At 38.6% G+C, this 21,516-nt stretch overlaps 1 protein-coding gene across 1 annotated transcript in view; it reads left to right on the forward strand.

Annotated features, from left to right (window-relative positions):
- DCUN1D4 (defective in cullin neddylation 1 domain containing 4) overlaps window positions 1-21,516 on the forward strand; it is a 73,170-nt gene that overhangs the window by 45,486 nt on the left and 6,168 nt on the right. Inside the window, 2 exon segments of the mRNA XM_032274151.1 lie at window positions 2,523-2,614; window positions 9,881-9,989. Of these exon segments, the coding sequence (XP_032130042.1) occupies window positions 2,523-2,614; window positions 9,881-9,989 (201 nt within the window).

The raw sequence follows: 21,516 nt of genomic DNA on the forward strand, positions 1-21,516 counted from the left end.
ACTAGGAAAGAAAAAATGTTGCTAAATGAACTGACATGCTATCAATTATGGATGCATTCCCATTTCAGAGACATTAACATTTGAAAAACAAGTGGTGAAATATGATGTTTTCAAGCCTTGTCTGCATTGATGGGCAAGCACCTTTAAAGTATTTTAAACTATCACTTTGCCTGATATTTATAGCTTATGAAATTAAGCAAGCTTATAAAATTCAAGTCTACTTTCATTTACCAAGATAACAGCAAAATTCTTTAAGTACTTAGCTTCCTTATTAGTTAACTTATGTAAGTCTCTTGTAAACTTTCCCATTATGAGTATCTGTTTTGGCTGTTTAGCCATATTTCATTCATACTTGTTTGTGTGTGTGTGTTTGTGTGTGTGTGTGTGTGTGTGTTCTTGCACCCTCACCATTTTTTTAAACTTAACAAGTGTTTATGTGGAATTTAAAAATATTTTTAGTAGAGAGTGGAATAGAGATGGTTTGAGAATACACCTAGTTTGCATTAGAAAATGTGAGTTAGTTCACCTAGGTAAATTGATATACAAGAGTCAGAATTCCAAGAAACCTGAAGGATGGGGAGAAAATCCACTAATGTGTGAATAATTTGAGTAATTGTAACCCCATGTTTTTGAGAAATTCTTAGTAGCCCCTTGGTCTCTTAAGTCACTGCTTTCTAACCTATTTAACAATCATATTTTAGCCTTTAAGCAGTAGTTACTAATCAATCCTAGTAATCTACCTAGTAATCTAAATTTTTTTAATCTAAAAAAACCTGATGACTTTCAAAAATTGATAGGTACTAATTTATTTGGTGAAAGATCCTAAAAATTTAGTAGATTCTCAGTGATACTAATTTCCAATGAGGAAAACCATAAAGTTAGCATCAAGAGAAAGCTTTTCCTTACTCCTCTGAATGTAAATTAGATAAAGTTCTAGAGATTTTTTAGCCTACAAACTAGCTTATTGGCAGACAGATTAAAAAGAAGAGCTTCTGAATCTCCTAACTACTCTTGTTCTGGAGTTTTTAATGTACATGCTGGCTCTCGGGGGCTTAGAAATCATTAAAAATGATTTCTTGCCTCATGTTTTATGTTTTTAGATCATCCTAGTTCCTTTCACCACAGCCATTATGTGACCCAGTTGGGCACAGGGATGGTGGTTTAATGGTTTTGGATGGTTCTTTCAGTAGCTGAAATGAAGCCTTAGGTTCTATGTAAAGAAATCAAGGTAACTGGAGAAATCCTAGTCCCTGGAGAAACATGTATCTCTCTACCCTTTGCCTTTTTCTGTTTCAACACAGAGAGAGAGAGCCCATCAACAGTGTATACCTGGTACCCAGTTTAGGACTTGGGTGTTCTTTACCTATGAATGACTCTCCAGAGATAACCAGCTCCGTGGAGTGGCTGGCAGGATGATCCTAAGAAGGCCCTGTCCCTCTTCTTTACCTTTTTAGGAATGACATTCTTTTTTAGTTACTTCTCACTCTTCTAGGATCTTCGAGGTAGATGAGAAGGAAGACTTCCTCCTCTTGTCCCAATCTTGCATGGCCTCAGCCCTGTAGTGTTCCAGATAGCTTAAAAAGCTGGGTGCACTTTTGACATGTCATTTTGTCTTCACAGCTTCAGGTATTTATTAAAACTCACCATCAGTTCTCTGTGCTATATTTTCTCTAAAATAGCTAAGTGAAAAAGTGGTAAGCAGTGGCATAAACCAGAGTTGTCACAGTTTCTGAAGGCTGCATAGTTTCAGAAGTTTCCCAAAAGCACAGGTGGCACTGGGGGCCTGTCCCTCCTTTACAAGTGATGGGACCATGCCATGGACCCTACGCCCATTCCAGGCATAGTGCTGTCTTAAAGTGGAATGTGGCGCTACTTTAAAAAAATTTTCTTCCATTGTATATAGTGAATTCACAAATATTAATTTATGTGTGCTACAACTCCACTGCATGTCTCCTCTTGTACACCTTGTTATGCTTTAATACACTGTTCTACACCTTGCTGTTTCATTTAATACATCTTGGAGATTATTCTATATTTGTCCAGCTAGTTCTACTTTATTCATCTCAGTGGTATAGTATTTAACCAGTTCCTTATTAATGGACATGTGTGGTTGTTTTCAGTCTTTTAACTGCAACAAATTGTACTGCAGTAAATACTGTTGAATATTCATTTTTGTGTCATTTACAGGTAGAGCTATAAGATAACTTTCCATAGGTGGAACTGCCGAGTCAATAACTGATTTTACATTTGATATTGTCCTCTGGAGAGGGTGATCACCCTATACCTCTAGTATCATGCATCAGGAGAGTACATACTTCTCCAAACTCTTGTCAGCAGACTTTATTGTCAAACTTTTTAAATGTTTGCCAAACTAGAACTCATTTTTGAAGTTAACTCTGCTCATATTTCAGTGACTATGAAGAGAAGCATTTGACAAAACATTAATGTATTAATGACTGAGATTGATTTGTCTATTCTTTTAAAATTTGTCTATTTTTAAATTGTCTATTTTTTTTTAACAGGTAGTTATGCTTGTCCTGGCTTGGAAATTGGATGCACAAAACATGGGCTATTTTACTCTACAGGAGTGGTTAAAGGGAATGACTTCTCTCCAGTAAGTCGTAGGCCGTACTAGTGGGGTCCCTGCCCTTCCCAGGTGGTTACCTCCTTCCTGGGATTTCAGGTGGTCTGGCCAAGCTTCCTCAGTGGCCAAAGATGTAAAGACTAAGACCCATTTTGAGGACTATTCTGGGCGAGTTTTTAAAGTGTCTATATGTGTATGTGGAGAGAGAAAGAGTGTTGCTATTCTTGTAGAGCACATCTCTCCAGGATAAATGGATCAATGTTTTCTCATAGAAGCAAGCCACCTGTGTAATTTAAGATTTTTTAAATAGCCACGTGTAAAAGTAGAAACAGGTAAAATCAGTTTTAATCTATTGTATTAACCTCAAATAATCCAGTATATTTTCATTTCAACACGTAATCAGTGTTTTTAAGAAATCGATGAGATATTTTAACGTTCTTTTTTCTCATGGTAAGTCGTCAAAATCTGGGGTGTATTTTATGGTCTGTCTCCATTTGTATTAGCCACATTTCAAGCACTGAGTAGTCACATGTGCCCAGTGGCTATTGAGTTGGACAGTGCAGGTTTAGAGCTTAAAAGGCAAAGACTTACTGACACCTGGTTTACAGTTAGTGAGAAGAAGTTGAGTAACGTGTTACTTGCAAGTTAAAATATTTGATATCTGTGTATTCTGATTTTAACTTTGGGCAAAATTAAAACTTCATTATTCCAGTGATTTAAAAAATTAATAAATATTTGATTTGCATAACCTGGCCCAGGATAAGAAAAATCAATGGTTGTATGTATTTGCTTTGCACATGCGATATGTGTGTGCGTGCCTGTGCCTGCGTGTTGTTTGCTGAGTTTCATTCAAGAAAACAAATTGTCATTCTATATTATGCCTTGAAAGATGCAGTTGAAGTGGATGACTAAATGTTTCAAATGGCATTGAAGATGCTAATTCTTAACAGTAATTTTAATCTAAAGTAATTGGGATGGTTTATCTTTTTCTTTTCACTTTAGAAATAATAGATCTTGATTTTTGCTGGATTAAAATTGGAGTTGAAATGGTTTATTTAAATAATTTGGAATTTGTCCACTTTTAATGTCACTGTCCATTTGTTATTGTTAAGAATGCTTTAATTGCATTGTGCTTTAGTAGTTTATGAAGACTTTCACTGTTCTCCCGTTTGAATGCCTCACAGCTACTTTGTGAGGAAGAAAGATCAGACTTTATCCTGAACATTTTACAAATGAGGAAACTGAGGCATAGAGGGGATCGGTGATGTGTGAATGTGGCGGAGATGGGAAGAACACTTAAGACTTGTGATTCTTAAATCACATTCTTCCTTCTAACAATATTATCTGATGACAAACGAGTTTTAGGTAAAAGCCAAACCATCCTTTTACAAATGTACTTTTCTGTCAGTGTGCTCAAAATTTTAGAGTTAAATTCTCTGAAATCTCTTAAAACGTGTTTGTCCTTTTGGGAGAACATCTTATGATTTTAATCTTGTTTGACTCTTTATTATTTTTCTCACTTTTCTTCATTCTTTTCTTTTTCTTTTTTGAGACAGAGTATCCCTCAGTTGCCCAGGCTGGAGTGCAGTGGCGTGATCTTGGCTCACTGCAACCTTTGCCTCCCGGGTTCAAGTGATTCTTGTGCCTCAGCCTCCCAAGTAGCTGGGATTACAGGTGGACACCACCACACCTGGCTGATTTTTGCATTTTTAGTAGAGATGGGATTTCACCATGTTGGCTAGGCTCGAACTCCTGGCCTCAAGTGATCTGCCTATCTCAGCTCCCAAAGTGTTGGAATTACAGGTGTAAGCCACCGTGCCTGGTCTTCATTGCTGACTAGAGCATCTGATGGCTGCTTTTTAAAGTGTCCTTGTGATGATGAATGCATGGCCATATCAGGATTTTATTTCAAGCCTTCAGAGGAGGTACCATTAACATTTTCAGACTTATTTTTATTTGTCTTAAGAAGGTATGAGACCCATTTTTGTATAGTACTAAGATATTTACAAAAGAATGTCCTTCTACAAAAGAATATTACCTGATACCAGACCTTGCCCATGTATTTTGAGAGCCGTATCTCCTGGGAAGTGAGAAGCAGTTTCCTGGAAGAGGTCTGCATCCACGTTCTGAATCCAGAGTACTCCTTCAGGCTCTTTGTTGGGAACCTTGCTTGCCACTTTGTATGATGCAGGTGGTGGCAGGTGGGGTTCTCAAGGTGATTGCCACTTGATCTTTGCAATTCAGGGTTTAGTGACAAGCCTGATCCACTGTAAAGGCATGGAGGAACCTGCTTGCTTTTCGTGATATGAAACTCTTGAGGTTGGTATCCTCATCAGTGAGGTGGAGAGAATTATTCAGAATAACTTTTAAGGTTCTTTGTAGTTCAAAAATAGTCCAACTTCAAATTTAAGAACCTCTGCCTGCCCTCCCACCCTGACTTTCCGATTAGTCATTTGTTCAGCAACAGTTTGAATGACAGTGATGTGCCACATGTATTATTCCAGGCCCTGGGGAATCTAAAACCATGAATAAGATAAAGTCCATTAAGAGCAGGGGCGTGTAAACAATATTCAGGCAAAAGAGCCCAAAAAAGTGAGGTCACTTCTCTTTATGCAAGTAAATTAACTAAATAAGCGTTGTATTTGTGAGGTGTGTGCACCTAGTGCGTAAGAAAACCCAGAGAGTAATCATTTATATGCTCTAAAGGCAGAAAGTAGTCTTTTAAACTATTTTGTCTTCTATTTTGGATTTCTTTTGCTCATTTTAATTTTATTAAACCTATCTAATGAAATAGTTTGATCTCAAACTGGAATTAACAAATGTAGAACAAAATCTGTAGTGATATATATTCATATATATCTTAGGCCATTTAGGCAGCTATAACAGAATGCTTTAGACTGGGTGGCTTTTAAACAACAGAATTTTATTTCTCTGGAGGCCGAGAAGTTCAAGACTAAGGTGCCATAAATTTGGTGCCTAGTGAGAGCCTGCTTTTTGGTCCATAGATGGTGCCTTCTAGCTGGATCCTTACATGTTGGAAAGGATGAACAAACTCCCTTGGGCCTCTTAACTAATCTCATTCATGAGGATTCTGCCCCCAGGATGTAATAATCTGACAAAGGCACCTCTTTCTGATACCATCACCTTGGGGGTGAGGATTTCAAGGATTTCAACCTACAAATTTAGGGGGGATATAACATTCAGACCATTCATTATAGTCGATTAAATATTTGGTTAAAATGCTGTAAAAAAAAAAAAAGTTACTGTACAGTGGGAGTGTGGTAGAAAACCCATGGGCTGTGGAACCAGAGTTTTTAATTATCTCTGTCATTTCCTAGGTGTCTGTGGTAGCATCCTCAAACTAGAGTGGCGCAGTATGGCTTATGGCTTATGCTTGGGCTCTCAAAAATTAGTCTCCTTGATGCTCTCCAGAGGAATTGTGTGCTCAGCTTCCCTAGGGCATGTGAGCCTGGAACAGGAGTTGGGTAGTATGAGAGTTTGGACTTAGGCCATCAGCTGGTAGACAACATTAATCCTTGCACTCTCGAGATCCTTGCAGTCCCCTGCCAGAGGACACAGCTCCTGTTTTGAGCTGATGAATTAAGCTAATCATGGTTCTTAAACTTTAAAAAAAAAAAAAAAGTGAGAAGTGTAATTAACTACATACAATTGCTGATAGACTGGAAAAATACCTTTGGGATGACCAAGTGAAGGAGCAGAGGACTTTTCCTGAGTAATAGGGGAAAGCTACCTCTGATTTTATAGCCATTGATGATTCTTGTATTGATTTCTGTCACTTATGAATCTGTTACAGCAGCAAACTCAAAAAGAAATGATCTTACATTGTGTGTATTTTTTTGTTTTGGGAATGGTGTTCCTTAGAAGTGTGGCACTGTCACTATGACTTCTACAAGTTTTATTGTGCATGGTAAACAAAAACATATGGGAAAACTTGAGTTGAAGATGTGGCTGCTTTCTAAAGTGTCTCAGGTTGTTGGCTTACATATCCCAAGCCAGGCTCTGTTAGAGCCGAGTTGAGTGGCCACTAGATGGCAACCTGTGGTTCTGGACAGGGTGACTCAGCGGCCTGTTTCACTAGTAGGGGCTAGTCCAGAGGCTTTGTGGGGTCAAGAACCCCTTTAAAACAGATTAAACTCTATATTGGCAATATTAGCTCCAACCCCAGGTTCTTAATGGGTATGTAAGTTAGAAACATTCCTTGTGCAATGTATGTTTAAAGCACGAGAACTGTTCATTTCCTGCATTTCAGACAGGATCTCTGAGCATCTTTGAAACATAGCGACATCTTTTTGCCAGGGTGTTGGGCTGGCTCCCAGGCATGCCGCAGAACTTCACGTTTCTTCTGGTGCTCTGCCTGGAGACTCACAGCTACTTTATTTTCTTTTAGCTATGGGGTAGTTATCTAAATGAGTGCTTTCTGCCCTTGAATCTGTTAAAACAAATAACTGCTCTTCTTCTTGGACAGGACTAAACTGCCAGCCAAATCTGTGGCTTTAGTCCTTGATCCTCTTTCCAGTGAAGAGCAGGGACCTGGACCTTATGTTTTTGGGTCACCTAGTTTCCCTCCTCTTTGACCCTCCTCCATTATTATTATTAATATTATATTATTATATATATGCCATTAAAAAAAATCTAACCCTGTAGTAGAGCACCCAGTATAAAGTTAGCCCTGCCTCCCAGACTTCTGTTGACTGCTTTCTTGTGTATCTTTCTAGTCTCTGTAATCCGTTTGCTGGGGTTCTGGCACTAGATCTCTAACTGGTTCTCAGTATCTCTTTTCCTTCCTCAAATTCTTCTCCATGGAGAGCAAGAGTGAGCTTCTCAAGATGTAGACCTGATCATGGTCTTTCTCATAGTGGCAGGTGGCCTCCATTGTTCCTAGGATATAATTTTAAAAACCCTCACTGTGGACCACAAAAGGCCTTTATGAGCCTGTCCCTGTGTCTCTCTCAGCATCATCTTATACCTCTTTCCCTCTTCCTCTGTCCACTCCAGCCACAGTGGCTTTCTTTTAATCTGTTGGACTTGATACTCCCATCTGCTTCTGGACCTTTGCATATGCTGTTCCTAATATACAGAGAGCCTTTCCCACCTCTCCAAAATATCTAGTTCCTGCTTATCTTTCAGTTCTCAGCTTATGTGTTACACTCTTAAAGAGGTCTTTTCCAACTTCTAAAATAGTCTAATTTTAATCTTTTGTATTTTCCACATTAGGAAGAAATAAAGGTCATTCTAAATTGTTCTGTTTCATAGAAATTAAACATTTAGTCTAATTATGGGCTTTTAGATAGTTTATCATCTCAACAAAGAGATCATAAGGACTTACTTGTAGTTAGGTACAAAGAAGGAGCTTTTACAGGCTTGTTGCTACAAAATAGATTAGTGTGCTCTATTATGAACCATTTTAGTTCATACAGTATACAAAATAATATATTGATAATTCTTGGCATGTATATTACCTGTACTTAATAGGTTAAAGCTCTGTAGAGAAACACAATACATGTTCAGCACTGAAAATCTTTAATATTGCTGGTGAAAATGGTGATTTGATTATCATTTTTAAGGGTTAGATATTGCAAACAGAAAATTAGTTTGTAAAAATAACCAGTAAGCCTGCTTCCCTCTGAAAAGGAAACACTGTATCACTTACCGGTAAAAATAGGTTATTATCACCAAGACTCCCTAGAGAAATGGTTGATTTCAAGTCTGGCATAGGACAAGAACAGGGTGAGCTGGAACATCTTGTGCCAGAGCTCAAGGAAGTGCTCAGAAACTGGTAGGGATATGTCAGAAGGAAACTAGAGCCAGCTTTAGGGGCTACTGCCCAAATGGGGAAAGTTTGTACCATCAAAAAGAATAATGACAGTAACAGATTATAACACACCAAATTAAAAGCAAAAAAATCTTAAGTCAAGAAAGTAAGAAGATCATTTGTGGAGCGCTTCTTTATAGAAGAATTACAGCCAATAAATATAGAAGGAATGATAGGATTAGAAAATCACCATCTTGGATCTTCAGATGATACTGACTCAGGCTGATACCACTAGTGGATGCTATAACCATTGTGTGTTGTCAGGAGCATGTCCTCCTAGTGGGGTCTTTCAAGATCATTCCCTCGTGGCCACAGAACTTACACTGGGAGAGGCATAGAAAATGAAAAGATTTATTTTATTCTCAGGTCCCAGAGAGGGAGGCATGGCATGCCACACAGGTTGTTAAATGGGAGAAGCTCCCAGGGAGTGGGCTCTGCTAAGCAGGCGGGGAACTGAGAGAGAGTGAGGATCCATTGGGCATGTGCCTTCCCTGAATGTCAGATTGGTGTGTGTGGATGTCACTCAGTCATACTCAAGGGAAGGCAAGAAGGGGACCTTGTGGCAGGAGCCAGCGTTACTGCAGGTGAACCTGGTCTCCTGGTAGGATGTTCATTGCCTGTTTGTGGGGATATTGAGGCAGGAGGAAAATAGGAAGTTTCAAAAATGTACAATACACATTTGAGTGAAAGTAAGTATCTCAAGGTATTATCCCGTGGATATTTACTATTTAAAAGAGGAGCAATTGGTTTAAATGGAAAATGGTGGACACCACCATAACCATAGGAATCCACTTAATATCACCAATATTAACAGATAGACATGATGAACCTCCCCCTGGGGTGTGCTGGGAAGGACACACATCTTGTCAGAGTGTTGAATCTAAATATAATAATGGGGAAATTATCTGACAGATTGACATTCTGAAAAAACAAGTGGTCTAGTCTCCAAAAATGACATTGTCAAGAAAGAAAAAGTCAGGGCAATCTTCTAGAGACTAAGGAGATAAGACAGCTAAACAGTGCATGATCCTTGATTGGATCCTGACTGAAAGCAGCTGTAAAGGAAATTGGGGAATAATCGGGAAATCTGCATGTGGATTGTATATTAGCTAAGAATACAGTAGTAAGACTGATGATAGTGTTGAAGTGTTTAGGGATGAAGTTTCATTATGTTTACAACTTTTAAGTGGTATAGAAAAAAAGTATATGTTACAAGGGAGAGTGAAAAAATATTAAAAAAATGTTCATTGCTGGGTCAAGGGGATGGTATGTGGGTGCTTATTTACCATTTGAACTTTTCTGTATATTTAAACTTTTTTTTAAGTGTAGAAAAAATAGGTTATGGATATGTTGCAACTTCAGGGTTTTGTTCTTTCCTTTGGTATTGTGTTTATTAATCACTGCCCCAATTAAAAGAAAAAAAAAAGCTCAGGTCATAATTTGCCTTTATTCTGTTTTTCTAGATGTGATACAACAGAAAAACTCAGAAATACTTTGGATTACTTAAGATCATTATTAAATGATTCTACAAACTTTAAACTTATTTACAGATATGCATTTGACTTTGCACGGGTGAGTTCTCTGGAGCCTATCCAGATGTTTCCCTCTCTTCCCTCCCCTGTTTAAATTGCCTTTTGAGGTTTGTTTTTACATGCCACAGCAAAAAACTTGAGTAAGTTACTCCCAGGATGCTAGTTAGTATTTCTTTCTACATGTATGCTTTTTAAAACTAAGTTTGATTCTGAATGAATATTTTATATGTCAGCAAAAATCTCTAGTAGCAGACGTTTACCAGCTCTTGCAATTGGCCTAGAAGTAACATGGGCATGCAATAGACACTGTCATTTAAGTCTCTTAGATAAGGTTGGGAAAACTTTCCTTCTCACAGAAAACAAACCTTCTCCTGTTGAGTTTATTAGAATAAGCTAATCATATCTAATTCAGATTCACTCTGGGTGCTTTTATTGTATTTGGAAATCATGTGAATTTCAGACCCAAGCTAATTTCAGTGAACATTACTTAGATGTATTTTTCTAGTCATCGTTTTGAAAAGCAGTTAGCCTATTTGTCTATTATATAGTGAGTGAGTCAAGTTGGAGTATGTGAAAGTGGTTCTACTGGAGTGAAATAAAAGTTTTACTTTTCAGCCTAGTCACCATAGGCAGTGAATATTGAAGCACCAGCTGGCATCATACTTAATTCAAACAAAATCTATATCCCATACAATTATAGTTTATTCTGAAATGATGTTTTCTGTTAGGTCTCTGTGTTTAGTGGATTCAGGTGAATCCACTAGGCTTTCTTGATTTATTGCTTTTTTTAAATGATTTTTTTTTAAAGCAGAGAACTCAGTGACAAATGATTCTTTTTCCTTACCACCATATAGATTTTTTTTCACTTTTTACTCTCTGGCTCTGCCAGTTCTGCACCAAAGGTTTATTTGATGGTGAATTTTGATGCATCTGCAATAACGCTCTCTGTGGTGCCCTAATTCATGTATTTTCCCATTATTACAACCTTCTAGTAAAATCACAACATGCATGGAAATTTGATGTTAGAAATGACGAGGTGAAATTCAGATACAGTGTTTGATAAAATGACGTTTGTGTAATAATGTATAAAAATTCCATGCCAGGCCAGACACAGTGGCTCATACTTGTAACCCCAGGGCTTTAGGAGGCTGAGGCAGGAATATCACTTAAAGCCAGGAGTTTGAAACCAGCCTGGGTAACATACTGAGACCCTGTCTCTATAAAAAAAAAAAAAAAAAAATTTTTAAATTAGCCAGATATGGTGCCTGAAATTCTAGCTACTCGGGAGGCTGAGGTAAGAGGATTGCTTAAGAACAGGAGTTTGAAGTTAAAAAAAGAAAAGGGAAGTTATTTGCCAGGTGCTTTTAGAATAGATGATTGGTTTCTAGGATTAAATAGTTTATTACCTGAGATTTTTTTTTTTCTGCCCAAAGTCAGCTATATTTTATAGTATGGGTAGAAATTCATTTAGAAGCATCATACCTTCTCTACCTAAATCAGCTCTGTTTTCTAACTTCCTTGATTGGGGGGTCACAGTTCTCCCACATATCCACTGTGCTTTAGATCCAGGTACTGCTTTACTCCTCCCTGGCTTCTGTCCCGTTCTGGGGCAGTCACCCTGGCCTATCTCATGAATACTCCTTTGGCCACCTTGTTCTTGGTGCCTCCACTGCAGCCTCACTGGTGGAGGCCTTGCTTCTCCTTACCAGCACTCTTCCAGTAGCCTCATGTCCACATTCTTTCACTTCTTACCCAGCGCTTGCATCACTAGGGTGTCATTCCTCTTCCTTCAGCCCCTGGGTTGCTCAGCCACCTTCCTGCTTCCCACAGCCTCTAGTACCTCCCTACTGTCTTTATATTGACCCAGCACTTCCCTATGTATACGACACAGTTGTTCTCATGGCAGCTCTGAGGGACAGCCGGGAGTGGTTTCAGTCCACTTCTCAGAGGAAAGTGTGCTTCAGCAAAGGGGAGAAATGGCCACGTTGTTCATAGTAGACCCAGGACTCAAAGTGAGGCCTTCTGTCTCCAAGTCTAGGATGTGGGTTACTCCAGACCCTCATAACTAAGTCCCAAGCTTCCCCACGCAACACCTGGGTTGTGGTGGTGAAATTGCACTAATGGCTGCTCACTGGCCCTGCTTCCCGGCCTCTCTGCCTTTGGTCGTGCTGGGCCCTTGCCTAGAGCCCTGTTTGGACTGCACAGTTGTATCCATCCAGGCCCTGGACCCGAGCCATGTGCTTCTGCTTCCATGCAGCCTCCCAGTCACTCTGTCGGGGATCAGCCTGTCAGGGCAGGATTGTTCTGCCTTCAGCTGTGTAGCGCTGGTGTCTCCTCTGCTTGGCTTTGGAGTTTGGATACCGGCCTTAATTTTTCCTGGTAGATTGAGGGACTCTGTACTTTCTTTCTTTGTACACACTTTGTTTTAAACGAGAGTCTCAATTAATATTGGTGAGTTAAGTCCTTTAACAGAACAATAAATAAAAGCAACCATATTTAATCATCGCTTAATTACCAGATTCAGTTCAGCTAAAATAGGCTCTAAGATAAATTTTTTAATGGATTCTGTTCTTTTTTGCTTTGTTTTGTTGAGCTGTATATACACAAGTTTTGAGATGTGATATTTTCATTATCATTCAGTTAAAAATATTTTCCAGTTCTCCTTATGAATTCTTCTTTGGCCTATTGATTATTTAGAAGTATGTTATTTTCCAGGTATTTAGGATTTTCCAGATAATCTTTCAATTATTGATACTCAGTTTAATTCTGTTGTGGTCAGAAAACATACGCTGTATAATTTCAATCTGTTTGATTTATGGTCCAGAATATGGTCTACTGTGGTGAATGTTTTATGTGTACTTGAGAAGGATGAATGTTCTGTTGTTGTCAGTGGAGTGCTCTATAAATGTCAGTTAGGTCAAGTTGGTTGATAGTGTTGTTCAGGTCTTCTGTATTCTTCCTGATTTCTGTCTACTTGTTCATCAATTACTGAAAAAGGAATGTTGAACTCTCCATCTGTATTTCTTCTGTCACCTCTATCACTTTTGAAGCACTGATACTAGGTTTAGACATACTTAGTATTGTTATCCTCTTGATGAATTGACCCTTTACATTATGAAATGTCTCTCTTTATCTCTGGTAGTATTCCTTATTCTGAAGTCTACTTTGTCCATCTTACTTTTGATTAAAGTCTGCATGATATGTCTTTTTTAATCCTTTTGCTTTTAACCTGTTTATTCCTTTATGTTTAAAGTGGGCTTCTTATGGATAGCATACGGTTGGGTCTGACAATGTGTGTTTTAATTGGGATGCTGAAACAATTAGATTTAATGTAATTATTGGTATGGGTAAAATTTATGTCTCCTATCTTGCTGTTTTTTCTCTATGTGTCCCACCTATTTTTTGCTCCTTTTCTGCCTTCTTTTTAGATTTTTAAAAAATTATTCCATTTTATTTTCACTATTACCTTACTATATTTTTCCTAGTAATTGCTCTAGGCATTCCTATATATATCTTTAAATTTCACAGCCTACCTTCATATAATGTTATGCCATTTCATGTATATAATTCAATAATCTCCACCACAGTATACTTTGATTTTGCTCTCTGTACTTTATGCTGTTTTTATTTATTTATTTATTTATTTATTTTTATAAAGACGGGGTTTCACCATGTTGGTCAGGCTGGCCTTGAACTCCCAACCTCAGGTGATCCGCCCACCTTGGCCTCCAAAATGCTTGATTACAGGCGTGAGCCACCACACCCGGCCTACTTTATTCTGTTTTTGTCATACATTTTACTTAGGCTCTAAATCTCACAATGCTGCTATAATTTTTGCCTTAAATAGGCAAAAATGCCTTTTATTGTTACATATACCAAATATACATTTCTATGCTCTTTATTTCTTTTATGTAGATCCACGTTTCTATCTGGTATCATTTTCCTTCTGCCTAAAAAACTTTTCTTGGCCAGGCAAGGTGGCTCACGCCTATAATCCTAGCACTTTGGGAGGGCAAAGCAGGCAGATCACGAGGTCAAGAGATTGAGACTATCCTGGCCAACATGGTGAAACCCCATCTCCACTAAAAATAGAAAAATTAGCTGGGCGTGGTAGTGCACCCAGCTACTCGGGAAACTGAGGCAGGAGAATCGCTTGAACCCAAAACGTGGAGGTTGCAGTGAGCCAAGATCATGCCACTGCACTCCAGCCTGGCGACAGAGCGAGACTCCATCTCAAAACACACACACACACACACACACACACACACACACACACCCCACTTTCTTTAACATTTCTCATAGGACAGAGCTGCTGGTGATTAATTCTGTAAGCTTTTATTTTGTCTTCAACTTAGAGACTTCTCGGGGTAAAAAAAATTCTAGGTTGACAGTTTATTCTTTGCTTCAGTAATATCTCTGTATTGTCTTTAATCATGTGTAATTTTAAGTCTGGTGTCATTCTTATCTTTATTCCTTTAAACATGTCTTTTGTTTTCTGACTTTTCTCTTTCCATTGGTTTTTAGCAAGTTTATTATGATATTCCCTGGAATAATTTTCTTTATTTTGGTTGGGGTTTGATGAGATTTTTGGATCTGTGGGTTTATAGTTTTTATTAAATTGGGAAATCTTTCTGCTGTTATTTCTCCAAATTTTTTTGGTTCTGTCTCTGCTCTTCTGGGGCTACCGTTATACCTATGTTAGGTTGCTTGATTGTGTCCCACAAGCCACCGATGCTGTGTTCCGTATTATTTTTTGTTTTTTCCGTTTCATTTTTAATAATTTTTATTACTATGTCTTCCAATGTTAATCCTTTCTTTTGCAGTGTCTAATCTGTTAATCTCAACCAACATATTTTTCATCTTTTAAAATTCCATTTAAAAGATGCTTTTGTCTTCAGTTTCTCTCCCTATCATGATAATATTTTCTGCTTCCTCCAATTTCTAGAACATGTTTATAGTAGGTATTTTTATAACTGTCTTCTGGTTCCATCATCTGTTATTTCTGCATCTCTTTCTGTTGGTTTATTTTTTTCTTGGTTATGTGAGTCACTTGCCCAAATTGTTTGCTTATATATATATATATTTTCAATTGGAGCTGGATATTGTGAATTTTATGTTTTGGTTGCTGTGGGTTTTGTTGTATTGCCTTAGATAGTGTTGGAATTTGTTTGTTTTTTAAGTGTATACATTACTTGGAATCAGCTTGATCCTTTAGAAGGGCTGGTCCAAAGCAGTCTTGAAAGGGATGATTTGGGCCCACTGCTAAGGCAATATTTTTTTGAGGATTCTATCTAATGTCTTGTATACTATGAGATCTTCCCATGCTAACTGGTGGGATTACAAACTGCCCCCAGCCCTGAATAAACCCTGGGGACTTCTGCTCACTCATTTGCCATGGTTCTTTTCAGACTCAGGTCATTTCCTCTCACATGTTTATATGGCCAAAGACTGAAGACCACTCTGGAGATCTTCACATCTCTTTGTGTAGTTTCCACCTCACTAGTATTTGGCTGCATAAATTATAGTTATCTTTGCTACCTTGAACTCCAAGCTCTGTCTTCTCCAACTCAGCAAGATTGCTCGGCTCAGTTTTGGGTTCCCCTTCCTTTGCCATGGCCTGGAAACCACCTCCACAGAGTAAGCTGGTATCAACCTAGGGCTTACCTTATTTGTTTTCTTTTTCCTGGGGATTGCAGTCGTATGTTGCCCGTTTTTCATCATGTGAAGCCATCATTTCATCTTTTTGTCTAGTTTTCTGGTTGTTTTTAAGTAGAAAGGGAAGTCTTGTCTGTTACTCTATCTTGGTTGGAAACAGAACTCAAACCTTCTTTTTTTCCCCGCCAAATCTTTTTGTTCCTACTAGAAAAATGGACTCCTGGAGGTAAAAACTCATAATTAACACAGCAGTGGACCTTTTAAAAATCACACTTTAATGAAAATTGAGCTTTATGATATAATTTTAATACCCTAAATATTATATTGCAACTAACAGTGGTGGTATAATATATTAAATATTCTGAATTCTGCTTAAATATGCCAGGAAAGAAACTACAGTACAACACCAGAAAATAATAAAATAGCCCCTTTAACAGCTTTCTACCAAAATTGCAGCCCCAAGGGGCTGATCATTTCTTTGAACCTTGTAGCCAATTTAAAGTAGTACTTGGCTATAAAGTTGTGTTATTTTTCTCCTAATTTGTCTTTGACTTGAACTTATTTATAGTTTTATGGATGTCTTAGAATCATGACGCTTGAAAGCTGAAAGGATCCTCAGAAGTCATCTGGTCCAGGCCTATCAATGTAGGATGATGAGACTGAGAGCCAGCGAGGAGGGGCAGCAGCAGGGCCCGCGCTCTGCCCTTGACGTCCAGGCCAGTGTCCTTCACAGAGCCACATTGCCTTTCCCTCCACAAAGCTCTCCTCCTCCTGTGGAATCTTGCTAGAGGAAGACGGTGGGATATGCACAAGGGCCAACATGATTGCTTCTCTTCTACAATTGGAATTTTGCCTCAGTATTTTTATGCATAGGGTTTTTTGCCCTCAATGTAAATTTTATTTATTATATAAACAAGCATTGTTATATGGATTCTTTTAAATAAAACAGCCGTTTTTCCTTGCTTCCTTTTAAAAAAGGACCTAGTGAAAACAAGATTTGATGAAGAGAGTAGACTAAAAGACTATGTATAGAATTTTTCATTGATTTGAGACTAGTTAAAAATAACAGTTCATTGGATGTTTTACCTTCTCTGTAGTGGAGGCAAGCTGCTGGTTCAAGGGTTGTGCAGACACTCATGGCATTTGGAGGAGGATGCATGTGGGGTTGAGTGGGGCACTGATTGGCAGCATTGAGATCCGAGTGAGAGCAGAGACCACGGATTTGCACTGCTGTTCTCCACAGAGTAGGATGTGTTTCTAGCATTGCAGTCCTGCCTTGATGCAGGAAGGGACAGATTTAGAGTGAGAAGTTTGATAAGAGCCCTGGTGGAGTGATTTGAGGTGAACCAGACAGAATCAGGAAGGAAGCACAGTTAGAAGCTGCTAGAGAGGGAGAGAAAGGGAGGCCATTTAGAAGAGGAACTAGTGAAAGGGAAGGTGGGAGGAGGGCACTGGAGAGGTGACTGTTTCACTTCTTGAAATAAAACCTTAAAGAAGTTGAATGGAGAGTCTTGTGGAGGCAGAACACTCCAGTGGGATTGGCTTTTACTGAGAGGTAATCTTGTGGGAGGTTAATTATGAGAGCAAGCCTGTCAGCCCTTCCGTGTACTTGCTTTCATGACAGAAGGTGCCAGCTGGTCTTCCCCAGTGTTGGAGGCTGTGTTTCTGGAAGCTGTAAGCAGCCACACAGATTCAAGCTGGTACACTGTCCTCCTCTCAGTACCACAACAGCCAGACTAGAAATTATTATGGATGTTACTCATAGAATTCACCAAAGATAATTTTGCTAGGTCTTGTGCTCAGCAACCCCTGTTATCAGAGAAATCCTCTTGAAGCCTAACCTATCCCGTGCGGTCATTTGGATTCACTTCCTCTTATGATTTGAGTCAGCCTTTTATTCATTAGTTGATGTATTCATCCAGTTTCCTTCTCCACACAACCCCCCCCCACACATACACACATGTCCACATGCACACTCACACACTCTCCTCGCTACTTTCCCTCATACTTTATTGTTAATTACAAAGAAAACAGAAGGTAGGCCTGGGTGACAGTAAGAATAAGAATATGATGGAGTCATCTAAGCCCAGGTCTGTTACGCTGAAAATCTTCTTAGTTTTATCCTTAAGATTCCTCTTTAGTTGTTGCAGAGCCATGCAGATTTGCTCAGCAGTTATTGGTAAAGCTCATTGGTGGCCTGTATGTTTCTTTATATCGAAATCTGTCTTCCCTCCTTACTTCTGAGGGAAGCAGCTGGTAGGCAGTGTAGAGCTCCAGCTTGGAATCAACTTCTTAGCTCAAGTTCCAGCTCTACCATTTATTGACTGTACTTAACTCCCTATTCCTCAGTTTTCTTATTTATAAATTGGGGATTATAGTAGTCCCTATTTACTAATAGAGGTGAAATGAGTTAAGTCTAAGGCACTTAGAACAGTTTCTAGCTTGAAGTAAGTTTTTTGAGAGTAGTGCTTATGATAGTAGAATCTGATTGTACCAAATAAAATAATATAGAAAGCCTGTGCCAGTTGGCAGATGTTTTCCTTTTGTTTTAAAGGAAGTGTCAAAATTGAGCTTAATTGGTGGTTTTGCAACATTGTTATCTCTAAACTAATGTTGGCTAAGTTCTAAGAGCATAATTAAACTCTAGTTAAAAAAAATTGATTTGCCGTATTTTTGTTTTTATAAACTGAGCCACAGTATTTAAGATATGAGCTCTTTAGAGCCCTCTTTTTTTATCTTTTGTTTACTTAGGTAGCTGGGTTAAGGAGCACTGCATTTTTTCTATATCTATTTCTCTTGTGGCCTCAATTGGAAACCATGACACACGTAATAGGTTTTCACCTAAGGCCTTTTGATTTCATGTACCAATTTCTGACTTGGTCTTCACCGTTTATGTTTGGAATTGTGATTTCTTGATTCCAGCTAGTCTATCTTGAAAATCTTCTGTGTTTTTATTTTTCCTGTTGAATTTTTTTCTTTGTAATTTTAATAATTCAATATTCTTCTTTTCATAGGTAAGTCTTAAGCTGTAAAGTTTGGTATATGTTGGAAATAGATCTTTTGAAATAGGGGCCTTTGATTTAGCAGATCTGGATACTTAGATGTTTAAAGGTTCATTTTTGTGATACATTTACATGTTTTACAGTTAACTGTTTTGTTTCAGTTGTTAAGTCATTTGTGCCACCTAAGAAGAAAAATGCTTAATTGTCCCCTCTTACAGAAGGACATTTACTGGAACAGTATTATGTAAACAAAGGCACTGTTGCTTTTTTTCGTACTAGAACTCTAAATCAGATTTTAATAAAATTTCACTATCTCTACACTAGCTGTTATTAATCTTTCACTTACGGAGTATATTTATGCCATATGTAAAACATAATGTAGGATATTTAGAGTAGGATCCTCTGGTTTTGCAGCTTTAGTATATCATTCTATAATTTCTATTTTTAATCTACATTAAGGAAGACCACAAAGTAGAATCTAGTTGTATATTGTGGGGGATTGGTATATCTTTCGTGTATAGAGCCTGTTCAGTTCCTGTTATTATTTGAAAAATGACAAAATTCTTTTCCTTTTTATCTTAATAAAGTTTATGAAATACATGCATATACATTTTGGGTCGAGAGGTGGGTAGGGAGAGAGATTTTCATTTCCTTCTCCTTTAACCTTGATGGGCCTTCTGGGGATGCTGGTTGGCTCTTGGCAGGCTCTCAAGGTGCCTTCTGTCTGATTCTGACCTTGGGATGCAGAAATCTATTGGTCTGCCCCCTTGCTCCTCGGTGTTCCATGAGCAGAGGGTCACAGGATTGTTGTTGACAGCGTACAATTTTAATTTCTTACAAAGAGCTTTTGGATGTCTTTACTCCTTAAATTTGTTACGGTGATTATTTTTTTTAAATGCCTATAATGTTGATGGCTGTCTGATAGCATCCTGGGAGATTCATTTCACTTTTAATTGGGAACCCCTTTGCAGAGAATGTCATCAGGATCATTGTTGTCAGAGAACCCGCTGCGAGTGTCAACTTTGATGTTTAGTAGATGTTTGCTGTGGGAGCTCTCGACTGTGTTGTTCCAGGGAATTTTGAGTGTTTCTAGTCATGGTCATTTGCACATAGCCACAAGTTCACTCACAGGCAATGTTGGTTATCAGTGAGATGCCATTGTTCAGATTGTGAGTGCATCCATAATATCTTTCTCTTATTTGCTAGGCCGAAGATGGTGTTAGTGATTGCGAGCTGCTGGCTGGCACCCTTGCAGAGCAGGAGTAAGTGAGTGCTGTTCAGCTTTCCAGTCGTGTGAGTCTAATGCCTTTCCTCCATGTTTTGGCATCACTGCCAAACATACGCATTGAAATCCTTCATGATCATCATTTTGTCAGATGATTATTGTTGCAAAGAGTCTGTCCAGGTCTTTTGTATCTTTTTTTCTTTTTTGTCACCTTAGTGTATGTCCATTGTGATGGGGACATAGGCATTGATGATGATGGAAGAAGGCACAATATATATCACAGCAAGACTAGAGATTTTGGGTTTAGTGAATGATTACAAACTCTGCAAAGGGAAAACTTTTCCAGAGCGCCAGTGTCGTCAGCCCAGTGCTGCATGAGCTGTTGTTCAACAAATGGACTTTGGCCCGGTCCTGTGGTGCCGCGTGTGTTTCTCAACAGTTTACTCGTTTATCTTGTGGATTGCTTCATAGTATGGTGTGCTAGTGCCGTCTGCCACACCTATGTTACAGGGTAAGAGGAAGTTTTCCATTTGCTTGCACAGTGCTCACAGGAGTGTAAGCCCTTGAAACACAACAAACCAATGCAGTTTGACTGGCAAAAGGCAAGCAGTCTCTAGAACACCTCTTCTCCTTTCCTCTTCTCCATTGGGAGTGTGTACTGCAGCCCTGAGCAGGACAATATGTATGGCCAAGGGACAGGCAGAGAACCCTGTGGAAAGGAGGTCCTACCTGTTTGCATAGAACTGTGGAATTCAGATACACCTGCCCTCATCAGACTTACGTGACCTCTAAAAGAAGGGTGATGTGGAGCCATCTGACCTGGTCTATTCATGGACAGTCATTACACTTCACAACTGGGACCAAAAGGCAGATCTACTACACATCTTCCTTAGGCAACAAGTTTCCTTATCTTCGTCTACCTTGATTGTTGTTGTTAAGTGAGACCCTTAAATTTGCTATACTAAGTCCCAACTCAGGTCATGGCTAGAAATGGTTTGTGTACTAAAAGAGTACCTCACTGTTAAGAATCCTTGCAGTGATGATTTATTTTATCAGGAAGTATATATGGCTGCATATGTGGCTTAGGGTGGTGGTCACAGCATCATCCCTTAATTTGAACATTTAGATTCCACTCCACTGGGCTAGCCAGGCACTTTCTCCCTTTGTAGAAAAGTACTTTTACAAATTTCCATTGCAGTTAAGTTACCACATGGAGGCTAGCTTCGGATATCTAATGTACGCTTATGGTCCCAGGCCCTGTCTTCCTTTCCATGGAAACTGTCCACTTGTAGTTCTGGAATGGAAGCATATAAGAAGGAAGGGAATGAGAAATTAGGATCCTTAATTGCAAATGTATGTGGAATGAGCTTACCCTGCCTATATTTAGGTTTATGCTCTTATCTTTTTTCTGGTGTCCTTATGAAATATTGTCTTTCACTTGGTTACTAGTTAGGAGTATTCTACTAGGAAATGTACTAAGAATCTATCTATCTGTCTATTGAAGGACTGTATTGATACACTTCCTGCTTTTTACCAGAGTGGGTAGATGAATATATCCTCTGATTTAGAGAGACACTCCAGAGCCCCAGCATTTATATGAGCTGAAGTTAATTCCAGCATGTTTAGGTTCAAGAAATATATTTATCAATGAAATCAGATTGTTGGAAAAACCATTTTTCTTAAGG

Source organism: Sapajus apella, unplaced genomic scaffold (assembly GCF_009761245.1).
Source record: "Sapajus apella isolate SASKATOON/1434 unplaced genomic scaffold, GSC_monkey_1.0 scaffold5, whole genome shotgun sequence".
Classification (NCBI taxonomy): domain Eukaryota; kingdom Metazoa; phylum Chordata; class Mammalia; order Primates; family Cebidae; genus Sapajus; species Sapajus apella.